At 43.9% G+C, this 15,951-nt stretch overlaps 1 protein-coding gene across 4 annotated transcripts in view; it reads right to left on the minus strand.

Annotated features, from left to right (window-relative positions):
• APLP2 (amyloid beta precursor like protein 2) overlaps window positions 1-15,951 on the minus strand; it is a 72,037-nt gene that overhangs the window by 32,117 nt on the left and 23,969 nt on the right. For all 4 annotated transcript variants that reach the window (XM_037038242.1, XM_037038243.1, XM_037038241.1 and 1 more), the window contains exon 2: window positions 655-828. In XM_037038242.1, the coding sequence (XP_036894137.1) occupies window positions 655-828 (174 nt within the window). The remainder of the gene's footprint in view (window positions 1-654; window positions 829-15,951) is intronic.

The following is a 15,951-nucleotide window of genomic DNA, read 5'->3' on the forward strand; positions in this document are numbered from 1 at the left end:
ATTTCTATTAATGCATTCTCTTTAAAAAAAAAAAAAAGGAATCTTTATTTAAGGACATACAAAAGCAGCAAGCTGTTAGCCCCTAAAATCTATTAGGTATCAAAGACACTTGTAGGGTATGGGTTAGGGGCTGAGTTCATGAACTAAAATATTTGAGGCAAGTCTATGGAAAGGTCCGTTAATGTAATACAGAATAATGCTTGACCCAGCCCTATGTGCCAGTCTTGCTATGTAAGAAGGTCAAACATCTTACATTCTTTTCTAGGTGAAGTTTTGACCCAAAACCAAGTTGAATCAGACCTCAGATGCTCATTTATAGCAAGTGGAGAACACAAGCACACACATGGCTTGTTCTGCTTCACCTCTCCCCGTAACAAGTGGAAGCCAAGAGGACCGGGCTGGCCTGCTGAGGTGCCTGCCAAGCTTCTGCAGGACTCCTCCTAAAACCACAGGCGCACAGCACGCAAAGGCAGACGCCTCGAGAAATCTCGATCATATCATACACTTAGAAACAACAGGCCCAGCGCGCCAGTCATCATCAACTTGGTCTTAGGTCAAAAGAGAAGAATGATCGAGTATCCATTTCTAAGGCCAGCAGGTTCAAAACGAACCCAGAAAAAAAGAAGCGGTTTTAACTTTTGGCAGCACCCTTACCTCCTGACAGTACTGAAGAACCTCTTCTTTCGTTCCAAAGCAGCTCTTAGTGCCTGTGGGGTCAGGTTCCCATTTCCCAGTCTGAATGTTCACATGCATATTTAGCTTTCCACAAAACATTGCAATTTGGGGCTCGGCGACAGCAAACCCTGTTCCAGCATTGGCTGCAAGAGCCTACCAAAGGGGGAGAAGAGGAGGCAAAAACACAGGTTTATTTCAAAAAGTCTACATAAAGCCACAGTCATTCAGTTGTTTGTGACAGTAGATTCAATCTTCCTTTTTTAAATGTAACTCTTTTCTTTTTTATTTTATTTATTTTTAGAGAAAGGGAGGGAGAGAGGGAGAGAAACATTAATGTGTGGTTGCCTCTCAGGCGTCCCCATCTGGGGACCCTGTCTGCAACACAGGCATATGCTCTGACTGGGAATCAAACCAGAGACCCTTTGGTTTTCAGGTTGGCACTCAATCCACTAAGCCACACCAGCTAGGGCTCCATCTTTTTAAAAAAATCTTCATTGTTTACTATTTTTATGTCATAAACAAATCCTTTTCCCAGGAGCCAGGCCAGAATAAAAAATGAACTCTGGTTGTACAAGATCAAAGTGAAAAGTCAATGAGAAATCTACCCCAACCCCCATCTAGATACCCCTGACTTGGGAACCTATAACCTAACTGCAGTCTCTTCTAATACAAGCAAGCCTACTTTCCATTCCTTAATATACCAAACCACAACCTAAAACCCCAGTAATTTTACTCAATTCACTCACAAAATTTTATTGAGTGGTTACTATTGTGTGAGGAAACAAAGTAAATGCTTAGGACACAGGGGTGAGCAGAGTTTCGGTCCCCGCTGTCCCCACTCTCACGGGGCTTGCGGTCTAGTACAGCAGTCCACACACCCGAGTGTGACCACATGCCCAGGAAGGAAAGGAACACACGGCAGGGAAGAAGCACATGAAGAGGGAATCTGCCCTAGGCTTGGATAACAGGGCGATCAGGCGGGCTTCCTGAAGAGAATGGCATCTGAGTAGAGCAGAGCTTTCAGTACCTCAAGTGGAGAGAAGGTGGAGGGCAGTAGAGAAGGGGGGAGAGGCCTGCAGGGCCAAGACCAGACAGTGTGTAGACTAAGGATTCTGATCACTGGATATAAGGAGAGGCTCTAAGCACAAAGTTGCTATGCCAACATGTAGCTCTGATGCTTTCGCTGGTTGCAGAGTGGAGAACAGACTGAAAGGAACCACGAGTGCATGCAGGGAAATGGCTCAGGAGGCTGGAGCTGCGCAGTCCCAAAGGGAGAAGGGGTAGCTTGGGCTAGGGAGGGTAGGGGAGAGAGTGATTCAGGAGGTCACAGAGAGCAAAACCAGCAAGACTTGGGGGCAGATTAGCTAGGGGGGAGAGGAAGACTTCAAGCCTGGTCAGTGTTATTCAGTAAGTGATGGTGTCAGTCACTGACACAGAACACTACAAGGAATTTCACGAACAACTTTATCTCGTGTTTGGTAAAAACAATCAACTGTTGCAAAAAGTCTTTCTTAGGTTAGTATTCTCTTCTTCACGAAAGACCATAGCCACTAACAACTCACAAGTTCCAGGTAAGAAATAACACCTAGGCACGGTGACAGTGAGGCCCCTGCACTAGGGACAAAACACAGGCACCCCAGCATTTGGAAATATGCCAGCACTGATGGCTGCATCTCTTGGGGGGCGGTGGGAAACAGGGTTAGATTGCATGGTTTACTATATCGTTCTTTTTAAAAAGAGCAATTGGCCCTGACTGGTGTGGCTTAGTTGTTGCGTATCATCCCGCAAAGTGAGAGGTTGCAGGTTGGATTCCTGGTCAGGGCACTTGCCGGGGTTGTGGATTCAGTCCCCAGTAGGGCAACTGATTGATCGATGTCGGTATTTCTCTCCCCTTCTCCCTAAAAATAAATAAATAAATCTTAAAAAGAAACAGAAAGAGCAATTAACATAAAATGGCTTTTCTTTAACAGAAAGGGCAGCTCTGACTTAGAGTCTATGGAAAATGTGTCCCTTCTGAGCGATCCCTATGTATCTGAGCTGACAGAGGACGCAGACAGGAATGTCCCCTCCAATCAGGAGCTGTATTAGATTTTGAAATACATTACCATCTTTTTCCATAACAAGTTTACCACCCGACATGTTTTGCTTTGAAACTTATGAAAATTAGTCTGTTTTCTACTAGCGCAAGAGAAGGGAGCACAAACTCCTGTTGGAGAGTTGGGAGGAAGCGAATTTGGAAGTAAAATGCTGCCTAGATCAATCCAGGTTGAAAAAACACCTATTAAATCCAATGAAAACAACCAGCAACTTTACTAACTAGAGTCGATTATAACCCTATCGAGTGATGACTTATGAAAGTAGGAGGCAGATCCTATGCCTTCAGTGTAATTGCATGTGGAGCGAAGACTGGTGTCAAATCCTGCCTCCCCCCAAAGAAAGAAACAAGCATTGAAAAGTATCCGTGGAAAGGAACACTAATCATGTTTAATAAAAAGAAATCACTATAAGGGTGTACAAGACAAATACATTAATTCTCACAATGAGTTCAAGACATGAACCTAAATGCCTCTTATGGTGGCCAGTCTTCTCCTGGGAGCCACGTCTGGGGACCACAGCTAGAAGCCTGGGTTATGGCACGGGGGAAACGGGCCTGCAGAAACGGACAGAGACAGAGGCAAAAAACCTCTGGGACACTTTTGTGTATGGAAAACAAGTGCTCCCCTCAAATTTGTTTTTTCCTATTTCAAAAGCCCAGACAAAAATAAATGGGGGAAAAAAACAAACAAACAGCAGCAGCAGCAAGATAAATATGCGATCAAGAAAGCCAAATTAACAGGTCAAAAAGAGTTTCCTAAACCTACTATATATGAACAACCACAGTTGTATCTGAAAGACGCTGAACAGCATTTCTTACATTTTCTGTGGCCTCGTGCATTTTTAACATTAAAGGCAGCTATTAAACAAATAGTATTTGGGGTGTGGGATGGGGATTTCCTCTTATATTCCAAAAATGAATACAGGTAAGACACAGGGTCGGTTAGTTTTGGGAGGTCACCCAAGCCACAGCTGTGGAGTGCTCAGAACTGTGCAGCCATTTATCAGCACCAAAGACCACGCTGCACGTGTTTCTCATTATGGCTGTTGGCTGAGGACCACAGGAGCTCCAACTGCGTAAGCGTCCAGGTTGTGGGTCAACCACTGAGGTCAACACAGCAGTGGCAAGTGCATCAATTTGTTCTCTGTGTGGAGATGGTGGGCATCACCTTCTTTGAAGAGGGTCTGGAACACCAGAGGTAGAAGCGACGGGAAGAGGCAGCCCGGCTGCAACAGCTCCGAGCATCAGCTACCCATAAAAAGGAGGGTCACTGGAATCACTCCAGACAGCTAATACGCTGCAGTGATTCACTTTTGAGTTCAGAAAGATTAACCCCTGCGGTCATAAGAGACTCTCAGGAAGATATCATCTGAAATACAAAAAGTCTCTGTGGACCATGTCTGCGAATCAACCAATCCAACATGCCCCAACCTATCTGTAGTACAACAGGATCTTCTTCTGTGATGTTTGTACTTCTTTACTCTGAAAACACTCTGATTTAATGGGCTCTCCATTTTCTTAAGCACACTGTGCCTTGATCCATTACATCAACATATAAATCAATCCGTTTCCTAATCTAACATGTTACAAATGGGACTTCACTGCCAAGTCAGCACTTCTGACATCCTGTGAACCTGGAATCCACTCTGAGAGAAAATTAATGCCCCACGCTCTGGCACTTAAGCCCGTCCCTGTGATCTATGCTCGTCGCAGCCCTTTGAAGGCTTTGAAAACAAATTGCATCAGTTGCTTTCCTAGCCCAGTGCTTCCATTTTACTTAATAATTCATTCTTGATAAGAAATTCCATTTTATTAATTTGGCTCAGGGAAAAGAGTTTAGCTATCTAAGGACAGACATTCAACTTGGTAAAAACTGCTTCCAGTAACTTGGTTGAAAACACGGAATGGCTTAAAGCAATAAATAAACCTAAGTCTGAACCCAACTTATCCCCAACCCCGTAATCACCACCTCTAGAGATGCAGCCCCGAGGCCCACCTAGGCCCTCCCTCCATTCCAAGGGGCCCAGGACCAATGCAGCCTCCCAATCCAAGCAAACAGGTAAGCCCCTAACTTCCTCCCCTCCTTGGAGCTATTACCCTAGAACCTAATCTGGCCCAGGGTTTGTGAGAGTGCTCGCCATGGAGGAGGGAGGCTTCTAAAGGAGGAGGAGGTCCAATCCCATGACTGAGTGGATCGTGCACGTCTCCGTGGGTAGGAAGGTGCTGTACGACAGCCTCGCAGGTGTCCGAGCTTCCCTGGGAAGTCAAGTTAACACAGCTCTAGTTCTTTTTTTAAAGGTTTTATTTATTTAATTTTGGAGAGAGGGGAAGGGAGAGGACAAAGAGAGAGAGACAAAACACCGATGTGTGACAGACATTAACTGGTTGCCCCTAGCACGCCCCCGATCGGGGGACCTGGCCCACAACCCAGACATGTGCCCTGACTGGAAACTGAACTGGGGACCCAGTTCACTAAGCCACATCAGCCGGGGCAAAACCATTCTGGTTCCAATGAAGACTGAACAGTAAGAGCAGTGGTAAGCACCTTTGGGACATCTATTTACTACCTGCATGCTGGTGTGATAACTGAAAGACACAGCACTGGTACTCAAAGACCTTTTAAAATTAAAGTCAGTAAAACAACAACCTATTAATGGATGCAAAAACCCTCCTTACAAACTCATTTCCCGTTTGTTCAGAGTGGTAAATGCTACATCATAATTTATAAACTAAAATGATTTAAATCTGTGTCCACAAACCTGCGCCTAAGATTTACTTAATTGAACAAAGTTTTAAAAATCCATGGTTTCAAAGCAGCTCCCCAAGACGTTTACTAACAACAGAAGGGAAGACAAGTCACTTCCCAGCGGAGTCCTGATGTTCACTTCANTCAAAGACCTTTTAAAATTAAAGTCAGTAAAACAACAACCTATTAATGGATGCAAAAACCCTCCTTACAAACTCATTTCCCGTTTGTTCAGAGTGGTAAATGCTACGTCATAATTTATAAACTAAAATGATTTAAATCTGTGTCCACAAACCTGCGCCTAAGATTTACTTAACTGAACAAAGTTTTAAAAATCCATGGTTTCAAAGCAGCTCCCCAAGACGTTTACTAACAACAGAAGGGAAGACAAGTCACTTCCCAGCGGAGTCCTGATGTTCACTTCACCCCACCGAGGGAGCGACTGGGCCTGCTGCAGACTGGGGAAAGGCTACAGAGGAAGGCCAAGTGCGTGCAAGTGGGGCCTGAGCAGGCGCTGGAACAGGGAAGAGGACGTTAGTGGGAAACCGCAGCAGCTGCTGGAATACGGTCTGGAAGCCCGTTAACAGTGCTGTACCAACGTTCACTCCCCAGTTGGGGTAACAGTACCGCAGTTTTGTCAGATGCTGGTATCAACAGAGGCGGGCTACGGAGGTAGGGGAATGCTCTGTAGTATTTTTGTAACTTTTTTTTAAACTCTAAAATTAGCTCAAAATAAATAGGTTTGGGTTTTTAATACTATCCATTACCTGCCCGAATGTCAATCATGGTCACATGGTTTCTATCTACATTGAGAAACAGGCATCTGGTCGGAGCATGCCAATACCTGAAAAAGTCACTACTTATTCTGAGCACAGGAGCACACACTCTCATGTAAAGTCCCATGTGTTAAACACTACGTGTGATTTCTCTCCAATGGGTGGACTATTACAATTCTGCCCAGGGCCTAAGATACAGGAAAGTCCATTTTTGTTACTGTCCAAGGGACTTTGAGGCCTTTAGAATACCTTCATCAACAAAAGTGAAGCTTTCAAATGGAAAACAAACAAAAAAGAACAAAAAAACCAACCTACAAACATTTCAACTATTTAATAATACAGCAGGATTCATATCAAGTATTTCCCTGTTATAACAAAAAACTAAGGAAAATCTGTTCTTAAAAATGACCGTCTATTTAAAAAAAAATGACCGTGTGCGCCCTGGCTGGTGTGGCTCAGTGGACTGAGAGCCGGCCTGGGGACCAAAGGGTCGCTGGTTGGATTCCCAATCAAGGCATATGCCTGGTGTTGCAGGCCAGGTCCCCAGTAGAGGGAGCATGAGAAGCAACTGCACATTAGTGTTTCTCTCCCTCTTTCCCCCTTCCCCTCTAAAATAAATAAATAAAATCTTTAAAAAAAATGACCATTTGTATTAAACCAGCTAAAACTCATTGGCATCTTTTCACATCTAAATTTTTTTTCTTTAAGATTTTATTTACTTTTAGTGAGATGGGATGGGAGGGAGAGAAACATCAATGTGTGGTTGCTTCTTGTGTGCCCCCTACTAAGGATGTGGCCAGCAGCCCAGGGATGTGCCCTGACTGGAAATCAAACCTGCGATCCTTTGGTTGATGGGCCAGCACTCAATCCACTGAGCTACACTAGCCAGGGCTGAGCTTACTGCTAATAAGGAGCAGAGGAATTAGGGTTAGGAGAGAAAAACTCCAAATGTAAAACGCCATTATCTGTCCTCTGACACATACCAGCTGTTTGGTGTTATTTTCATAGGCAGTAATTTATACAAATAATCCCTGCTTTTATTAGAGCTCTAAATATTGAAGTATCAATGAGGTGTCATTTCCAAGGCTGGAAGTGGCTTAGACTGTCCTCTAGGGCTTTCCACAGGACCACGGTCATCTGTCCATCTGGGTTATACTGGGAAGGTTCCAAGCACCACAGTTTACAGAGGTCTTCCTGTACGTGTCTCTGAGATGAAAGCAGGGGGTCTTTTATCTGTTACTGGAAAATACACAAATACTTTTATATTTTTAAAAAAGATACAGAATAGTGTTTACAGATCTAAAATTCTCAAGTTTTTTACTGGCTCCTGCTTCTTTCCAACTTCCCATAATAAACTAGGAATTCTAGGAAACTGACGTCCACAGGACTGCAGACACTAGCATGTGCCCTGTCCAGCCAGGAACCTTCTGCTCACCCTACTCCTGACCTCAGAAGCGGGGCTCCATATGGTTGGTGGTGAAGAGCACGGGCTTAAGAGGCAGGCAAACCATGGCTGAACCCGACCCCATCAATGACCAGCCGCGCCACCTTTGGCAGGTCGCCTAGCCTCTCTGCGCCCCAGTTTCCTCATCTATAAAACGGAGCACAATATGTAACCACACACCACAGTCCACAGTGTTGCTTTGAGGTTTAAATGAGTTAACACACGCAAAGTGCTCGAAAGAGTGCTTGTTACAAAGAAGTTCTTCTGTTGGTGGCTATTAGTAGCAGGCTTTAAATTTCTTTATCTGTAGAACAGGGCTACCAACATACATATTCCTCTCAGGCTTGTTGTGGGATTAAATTAAGATAATGCACCAGGCGCAGTGCTGACCTCAGAGCAAGCACTTAGCATCATTATCATAGGGCTGGTCCCTAAAGATTTAATTCTCCCCAGCTGCAATTACACAGAACTGGAGCTTAAGTCATGCACAGACAGGGAAGAACACTCAAAATCCTCCTCAGACCAGCCATCCTCCTCAAATCCAAATCCAGGACAGCATGAGATGGGGTTAAAAGACTGCACATTCCTTTTTTACCTATTAATCTGGATGCCTGCTTTAGGCATCCAGATGCCCACTAAATAATGGAAGAAAAGCAGGCTCCAATAATCTCTACATTTTATTTTGTGGGACTTCAGTTGGCAAACGTTTACATGAACAATTTAATATTGCCCTACTATTCATTTAAAGGAAAAGCACTACAAATTTTCTGGTGTCCTAGCTCAGGTCTGTCTGTCAGCCGGTACAGGAGTGGGGTCAGCACGAATCTGCAGTTACTACTGAGACACTGCCATGATCAAAAAAGCATGATGTGAATGACTTCTCTGAATGGATTTTTCTTAAGGGACAGTCCCTCTACTTACTAGCTAGTCAACATCATGGAAGTTATTTGCTCCCTCTCTTGACCTCAGTTGTTGCCTATGCACAATCTAAATATGGCACTACCCAAATTTCAGATATTACAAGAAATGAAGCCTACAATATTAACTTTGGATTTTGGTTCACATTACAACAGATGAAACTCTACTTTTCCTAAAACTCCGGATACCTAAGAAGCATGGATGGGAAACAAAGACAGCTTCCCTGAATAAGACTGTGCATGACTCCAAACCTAAACAGTACTCTGTCATACTTTGAACACACGGGTCAGAAAGCCAGGAGGCTTGAGTATTAGTACGAGATTATCTAAATGGCGTGAACTTGGGCTTCACCTTTGAACCCAATGGCTAGTATTACTTAAACAGTTATTTACTAAGAGTGTACTAAATAAATAGTGTGTGCAAGACTGGGGGAATTTATATAAAGGTGTGTTTTCTAAACCTTCACAGGGTGAAATGATTAAAGTAACAAGACCACTTGCCAGAATGACCTTCACAGATCAGAGAGAAGCAAACTCACATTTTAAAATCCAACTAGCAATATCTCTATGCTATTCTGCTAAATACTTTACTATATTTACTAGGTGCAGGATACCAGTCTTAATGTCACAACTCAGTTTAACTTCTAATATCCAATAAAGCCAACTGTGAAAATAACAAAAATCTGAAAAGCCGCCCCCTCTCCAAGTTCAAAGCAAGTCAAAAGGCATCTTAAGGCAGCTTTCCAATGATTTATGTAGCATTTAAATTCAAAAGTAAATAGAGGCTGTCTTATCAGCTCACACCAGATCTGCTTGCAGACAATTATTCTTCCTGTCTGGGACTGCTGCCCATGTGCATTATTGTAATTATCAGCAACTCTAAAAAATAAAGTAATAAAGCTAGTATGAGCTGGTAGTCAGTATGTTTACTGCACGCTACCTCATCCATTAATTAGCCTCCCTCAGATCAAGCCACCCAACCACTAAATAAATACCTAAAGGAGAGAAAGGAAAGCTACACTCAAGTAACAAGAATGAAGAAGAAGGATGTAACTGTGTGCAAACACCCCCCACCCCAACACACACAATGGAAAAGTACAACAGCACCATTCTTCTCCTTGTCAGGTGGGCCTCTGGGGAGCTGCAACCGACTGTCCCTGGCCCTCTATCAGCCATCTCCACCCAGCATTCCAAATGGTCTCAGGACACTTCATTCTTCTGTTCCAAGGACTCCAACTCTTGCGCAACAACCCCTGCCTCACTCTATCACCTAGCCTCGTGCTCAGCACCACCCTGTGTCCCTGTGTCCAAACACCAGCCAGGGTCTTTCTAGACTCAAGGCTTTCCACCCAGACTCACGCTCCCCTTTCAAGACTCAAGTGTGGCCCTGGCTGGTGTAGCTCAGTGGGTTGAGCACAGGCCTACAAAGCAAAGGGTTGCAGGTTTGATTTCCAGTCAGGGCATATGCCTGGGTTGCAGGCCAGGTCCCCAGTAAAGGGTGTGTGAGAGGCAACCACACACTGATGTTTCTCTCCCTCTCTTTCTCCTTCCCTTCCCCTCTGTCTAAAAATAAACTTTTAAATATTTTTTAAAAAGACTCAAATGTGCATCCTCTAAGCAGTGTTCCTGAGGCCAGCTCCCAGCCCATTACCACCCCTCAGCCAGCAATCTGAAACTACCTTGCTCATTCACCTGCGTTGCCCAGCTCCCTCCATCAGCATGGAAGTCCTCAGGAAGAGACCCTCATCTGATTTTCTAACCACAGTATTTGGAAACAGCACCTAGAATAAGAGGCTGATCATTTACACCCAAGGAAGTGACTGACTCTAGTGCCTGTGCACCTGTTTTCTTCAAGACGCGGAGTTAAACCAGTACCGGTTATCAGTTAGCGGGTATCGGTCAGGAGCAATCTCAAAATAGTACTAGTCTTCATATAAGTAGATCAATAATGAATGACATTAAATGAACAACAACAACAAAAAAAAAAGCTCAGGCAGTACAGCAAGTTTCAATTTTTTTTTTTTTTGCCAAGTGAATCCACATACACGACCTGAAAAAGCCCCACGGCACACGGCTCACCCAGCTGCCCAGCCCTCCAGCCTAGGCAGCTGGCCCCTGCTGCAGTTCTGTATCTGGTCAGTCTGACCTCCATTATCAACTTCCTGTGGAAAGGGTTCAACTTTAAACTAGCATCCTACGTTCATCCAACCATGTTCCTTTGCCCTCTTGGTCAAACCAACACTCTTTACATTACTGTAACATAAAAATGTGCCATGTACAGTTCCTTCCTTGGGTATCTATTTTCCCTTTTGAGTGTGTCTCTTACCACTTGGTTTCATGCATGGTCCCTGACACGCAAGCTGTTAGAGGACCTGGAAAGCCCCTTCCGAATGGCCATACGCACTCGGGGAACCCAAGGATTCAATTCCTTTTTTCTTAAGCCAGCCTTCTCTCAGCCCCCCTTTTCCTGCTTCTCCCGCAGTGATTTTTCTCTAGGCCTGAGCACAGCCCCATTTCCTGGACACGACTGTTACCACCCTGAAAACTCTTGCCTCCTGTGCCTCATCTGCTGCTCAGCCTGCCTTCCCTGCATGAATCGGTCTTTTCCTGGGGTACAGAGTTGGGAGGGCTGCGGAGGGGCTCACCACTCATACTTCCAACCCCTTCCCTGTCACTGGCCTCACCCTGATGCTCTGTACCCTTCAGTTCTGCTCTGCAAGTCCGTTTGCTTTTAGTTGGCTTTTCCTCTGCCTTTATTTAGGTGCCAGCTGCTTCTGGTCTGCTAGCTCAGTTACTTAGATCCATCTGCTATCTTAATTTGGGGGACACCTTTCCTTCTCTCCTGTTCTTTGTCCTTGTTGGTTCATTCTTATGTTAAATGAATAGAAAACTAAGCAGTGTTCTCTCTTCAGGACAGAGCTAGAACACCTGGAATCCTCCACCTGTACCACTCAGGGGGCAACAATTCAAAGCTACTACAAATGTATTTGAAAACTAGAGATGGGAACATATTAACAACATCATAAGCTTTTATTTTTGATTATTTAAACATAATGCCAGTTAAGAAAATAAAGTTCTGATCCTTTACTCAGATTATCTCATCCAATCATTTTACAATAATTATACTCAACATGCCAGTCAGTGGGTATTATGGGCTGAGTTGTGCCCAAAATTCCTATGCTTAAGTCCTAACACCCACTACCTCCAAACGTGGCCTTATCTGACCATAAAGTCATTGCATGTGTAATTAAGATGAGGTCACACTAGAGTAGGGTGGGCCCCTCATCCGGCATGACTGGCACCCTTATAAAAAGGGGACATATGAAAAGACACACCCACCCACCCACCCACCCACCCACGGGAAGAGCACCACTTGAAGACTGGAGTTAAGAAACTACCAAAAATTGTCTACAGCCATACCACCCTGAACGCACCCGATCTCATCTGATCTCGGAAGCTAAGCAGGGTTGGGCCTGGTTAGTACTTGGATGGGAGAAACTACCAAAAGGAACGTCTACCTTTTGGTAGCAAGAGAGGCCCGGAACGGACCCTTCTTTAGCATCTCCAGAGGGATCATGGTCCTACCAACATTCTGATCTTGGACTTCTATCCTCCAGAACACAACAGGGAGATGATGAATTTCTGTTCCTTGGGTCACTCAGCTCGTGGTTCTCTACTACAGCAGCCCTAGCTGGGAAAACTGAGACTCAGGGTGGGTACCTGGGAGGCTCTGTCTTCGAGACAGGGCACACACAGAGAAACCCCGAGCTACAACCTAAGGCCCACAGTATGAACGAGGTGAGGGAGCAGGAACTAGGAAGGCTGTAATCTGAAAAGAGCTCCAACAGAGGGAGGCATGGGGCTCGGCACAGAACAGAAACAACTATGGGGCAAGGTGAAGGGCAAAGTCTTCGAAACCTCTGCTCCACATAAACTGTGCTTGGGCTTTCTTCCAGCCTGAGTGTGCCCCTGCTATGCACACTTTAGCAGGAGGAATATGCAGGATTGTGCAGGGACAAGGAGGCCCGTTAGGAAGGCACTGCATTTGCTCAGGACAAAGGTAGGACAGGATGAAGAAACGCTGACAGGGTTTGGACGGGGGCCAGAAAGGAGATCCATTTAAATGCACTTCCTTTCTTCCGTTTGGAAGACTAGCAGGAGTTTCTGGTAACTGCAAAGCTGAGGTACAATACTCACATGGTTCCTTGAGAAATCCTCAACTTGCTAAGAGTTAAATGGGTGAGAGCCACAAAACTTGCCTGAAGAAGCCAGGCTGGTTCAGGAGGGGAGAGGGAGGGAAGGGCACACAGGGGGACACTCTCCGGTCTCCCAACTCTTTAGATTCACTTGTAAATTTATGTCCGACTGAAACACACACATTCACTCACACAAGCACACACAACCCCTCGCAGGCCTCTGACAACCATAGAACAAAATCCAAGGGTCTTCCAAAGACAAATAATAACAACCAGAATGGCAGAGCATATATGATATACAACTCACATCACAGAGAAATCGCTGATTCAATTATTATTGCCTTAAGTCAATAAACATTTGTAAGGGCCTTACAAGAGTAGGCTCCAGAGATGAAAAAAAATATACGGGTTACAAGTCCTCAAAGTTCTCAGCTGCACGGAGGCTTGGAGTGGTAGGAAAGACAGCATATAAACCAAATAACCCTAACAAAAAGGGAAAGATTCTCAAACACTTGTCATATAAGAGATCCCCAATTATTGTCTGATCATTTCCTAAACGGTGGTCAAAAGTAGCCACAGTGAAAAGTACACTGATGGTACCTATTTTTTGCATATTTTATTCATTATACTATTATAGTTGTCCCTTATTTTCTCTCCCCCTTACCCCCTTCCCTCCAGCATTCCCCCCCTTAATTCATGTCCATGGGTGGTACATATCAGTTCTTTGGCTTCTCCATTTTTCCTGTAATATTCTTAACCTTCCCCTGTCTATTTTGTACCTACCTTTTATGCTTCTTATTCCCTGTACCTTTTCCCCCATTCTCCCCCTCCCCCTTCCTGCTGACAGCCCTCCATGTGATCTCCATTTCTGTACCTCTGTCCCTGTTCTAGCTGTTTGCTTACTTTGTTTTGGGGTTGTTGGTTTTTTTGGTTCAGTTGTTGATACTTGTTGAGTTTGGTGTCATTTTACCACTCATAGTTTTGACCTTTTTCTTATAGATAAGTCCCTTTAACATTTCATAGAATAAGGGCTTGGTGATGATGAACTCCTTGAATTTGACCTTATCTGAGAAGCACTTTATCTTCCCTTCCATTCTAAATGATAGCTTTGCTTGGATAGAGTGATTTTGGATATAAGTCCTTGCCTTTCATGACTTTGAATACTTCCTTCCAGCCCTTTCTTGCCCGTTTGGTTTCTTTTGAGAAATCAGCTGACAGTCTCATGGGAATTCCTTCGTAGGTAACTCTCTCCTTTCTTCTTGCTGTTTTAAGTTTCTCTCCTTATCTTTAATCTTGGCTAATTTAATTCTGATGTATTTTGGTATGTTCCTCCTTGGGTCCAACTTGGACTTCCTGGAAGTCTATTTCCTTTGTCAGAATGGGGAAGTTTTCTTCCATTATTTTTTCAAGTAAGTTTTAATTTCTTGTTCTTCCTCTTCTCCTTCTGACACCCATAAGGTTCGAATGCTGGGAAGTTTAAAGTTGTCCCAGAGGTGCCTAAGCCTCTCCTCCGTTTTTTAAACTCTTGTGTCTTCATTCTGTTCTGGCTGAATGTTTATTTCTTCCTTTTGTTCCAAATTGTTGATTTGAGTCTTGGTTTCCTTCCCTTCACTGCTCCCTTTTCTTCACTGCTGGTTCCCTGTATATTTTTCTTTATTTCACTTTGTGTAGCCTTCATTTCTTCCTTTATTTTGCAACTATACCCAATCATTTCTGTGAGTATCCTGATTCCCAGTGTTTTGAACTCTGCATCTGACAAGCTGGCGATCCCCTGGTTGCTTAGTTCTTTGTCTGGAGTTTTGACCTGTTCTTTCATTCGGGCCATATTTCTTTGCATGTGACTGTGGAACTGCCGGGTCTGCCAGCTGCTGCCTTGCAGTGCACCCACGCCGCCCCTCCCTGTTGCCTGCCTCATCCCTCCTAATGTCTGGATGAATGCTCCTTCTTTAACTCCTTGGTTGTCGGATTTCCAAACAGTTAAATTTTCTGGCCGTTCTGATTTGTTTTTTGTTTTTACATTGGTTTTTATCCTCCTTCCCGCTGTGTGAGGAAGCAAAGCAGATCTACCTACACCTCCATCTTGGCCAGAAGCTCCGTACTCCCCTACTTTCATAATAGGCATAATAAAACAAATTGGAAGTCTATTACTGAACAAGTACGAAAATAAAGAGAAAAAAAGACACAACCAGTGTTACAAATTTAAGCATCTAGACGATATAAGTTCTTTTGGAATGTCTCCTTCACGGGCAAGAGTGGCTGAAGCTTCTTACAATCTAGTGAAGTACAGAAAGAAGATCCTTCCTTCCCTTGAAAACTTCCCTGAAGCGAGCATGAGTATCCTCTGGTGCTCTAAGAACCTTGTTATTTCCTTCAAGTTCATACACCTGGATGATTCTCACTGCCAACTCATTCTAGTGCCTGAGGCTTCAACCATGTCAAGGAGGAAGCCAGGCAGTTTTCCAAAGAGGCATGTTCAGCGATCTCTGACTCCCAATCTCGATTAATTTTCCTAGAAAACTCTGTGATGTTTCTATACCAGTGTGTGTAGCCTTCCCTGAACACTGATTTTCTTAAAATACATCTAATCATTGTCTTTTCCTGGAGTGATCAAACCATCCTTCTCCTTGTGCTAAAACGTTCTTCCTTTGATGATTTATAGCCAAGGTTAACCAAATACTCTGTATAGCAACATGCCATTTTTATTTCAATTCTGATACTCCATAAAAGAAAATCAACAAAAGCAGATGAAAGCATAGCAACCATCACAAATTCCAAACTGTTATATTTGGGGGGAAAATTATCACCACCTTGTTAATTTTATGAGCTTTATAGTTAAAAACTCCCAAAAGGTCTTTATTCTTTATTTTACTATATCACTACGATTCACAACCATATATGTGTGTATATACACTGGTACATGTGTATGTTTTTAACAAAAAAACTCTACTGAAATTGTTTATGCCCTTAGCAACAGATCAGCCTCTAAATGGCGTATCGCCCCAACACTGTACAGAGAAAATTAATTCTGCCAACACATACAGTGCCCTCTGCCAAGAAGAAAAAAGTCTCAGTAAACACTCCAGTAATTTTCAACACACTTTG

The sequence above is a fragment of the Sturnira hondurensis genome, unplaced genomic scaffold (assembly GCF_014824575.4).
Source record: "Sturnira hondurensis isolate 20B ecotype Veracruz unplaced genomic scaffold, ASM1482457v3 Scaffold0024152, whole genome shotgun sequence".
Taxonomy (NCBI): Eukaryota; Metazoa; Chordata; class Mammalia; order Chiroptera; family Phyllostomidae; genus Sturnira; species Sturnira hondurensis.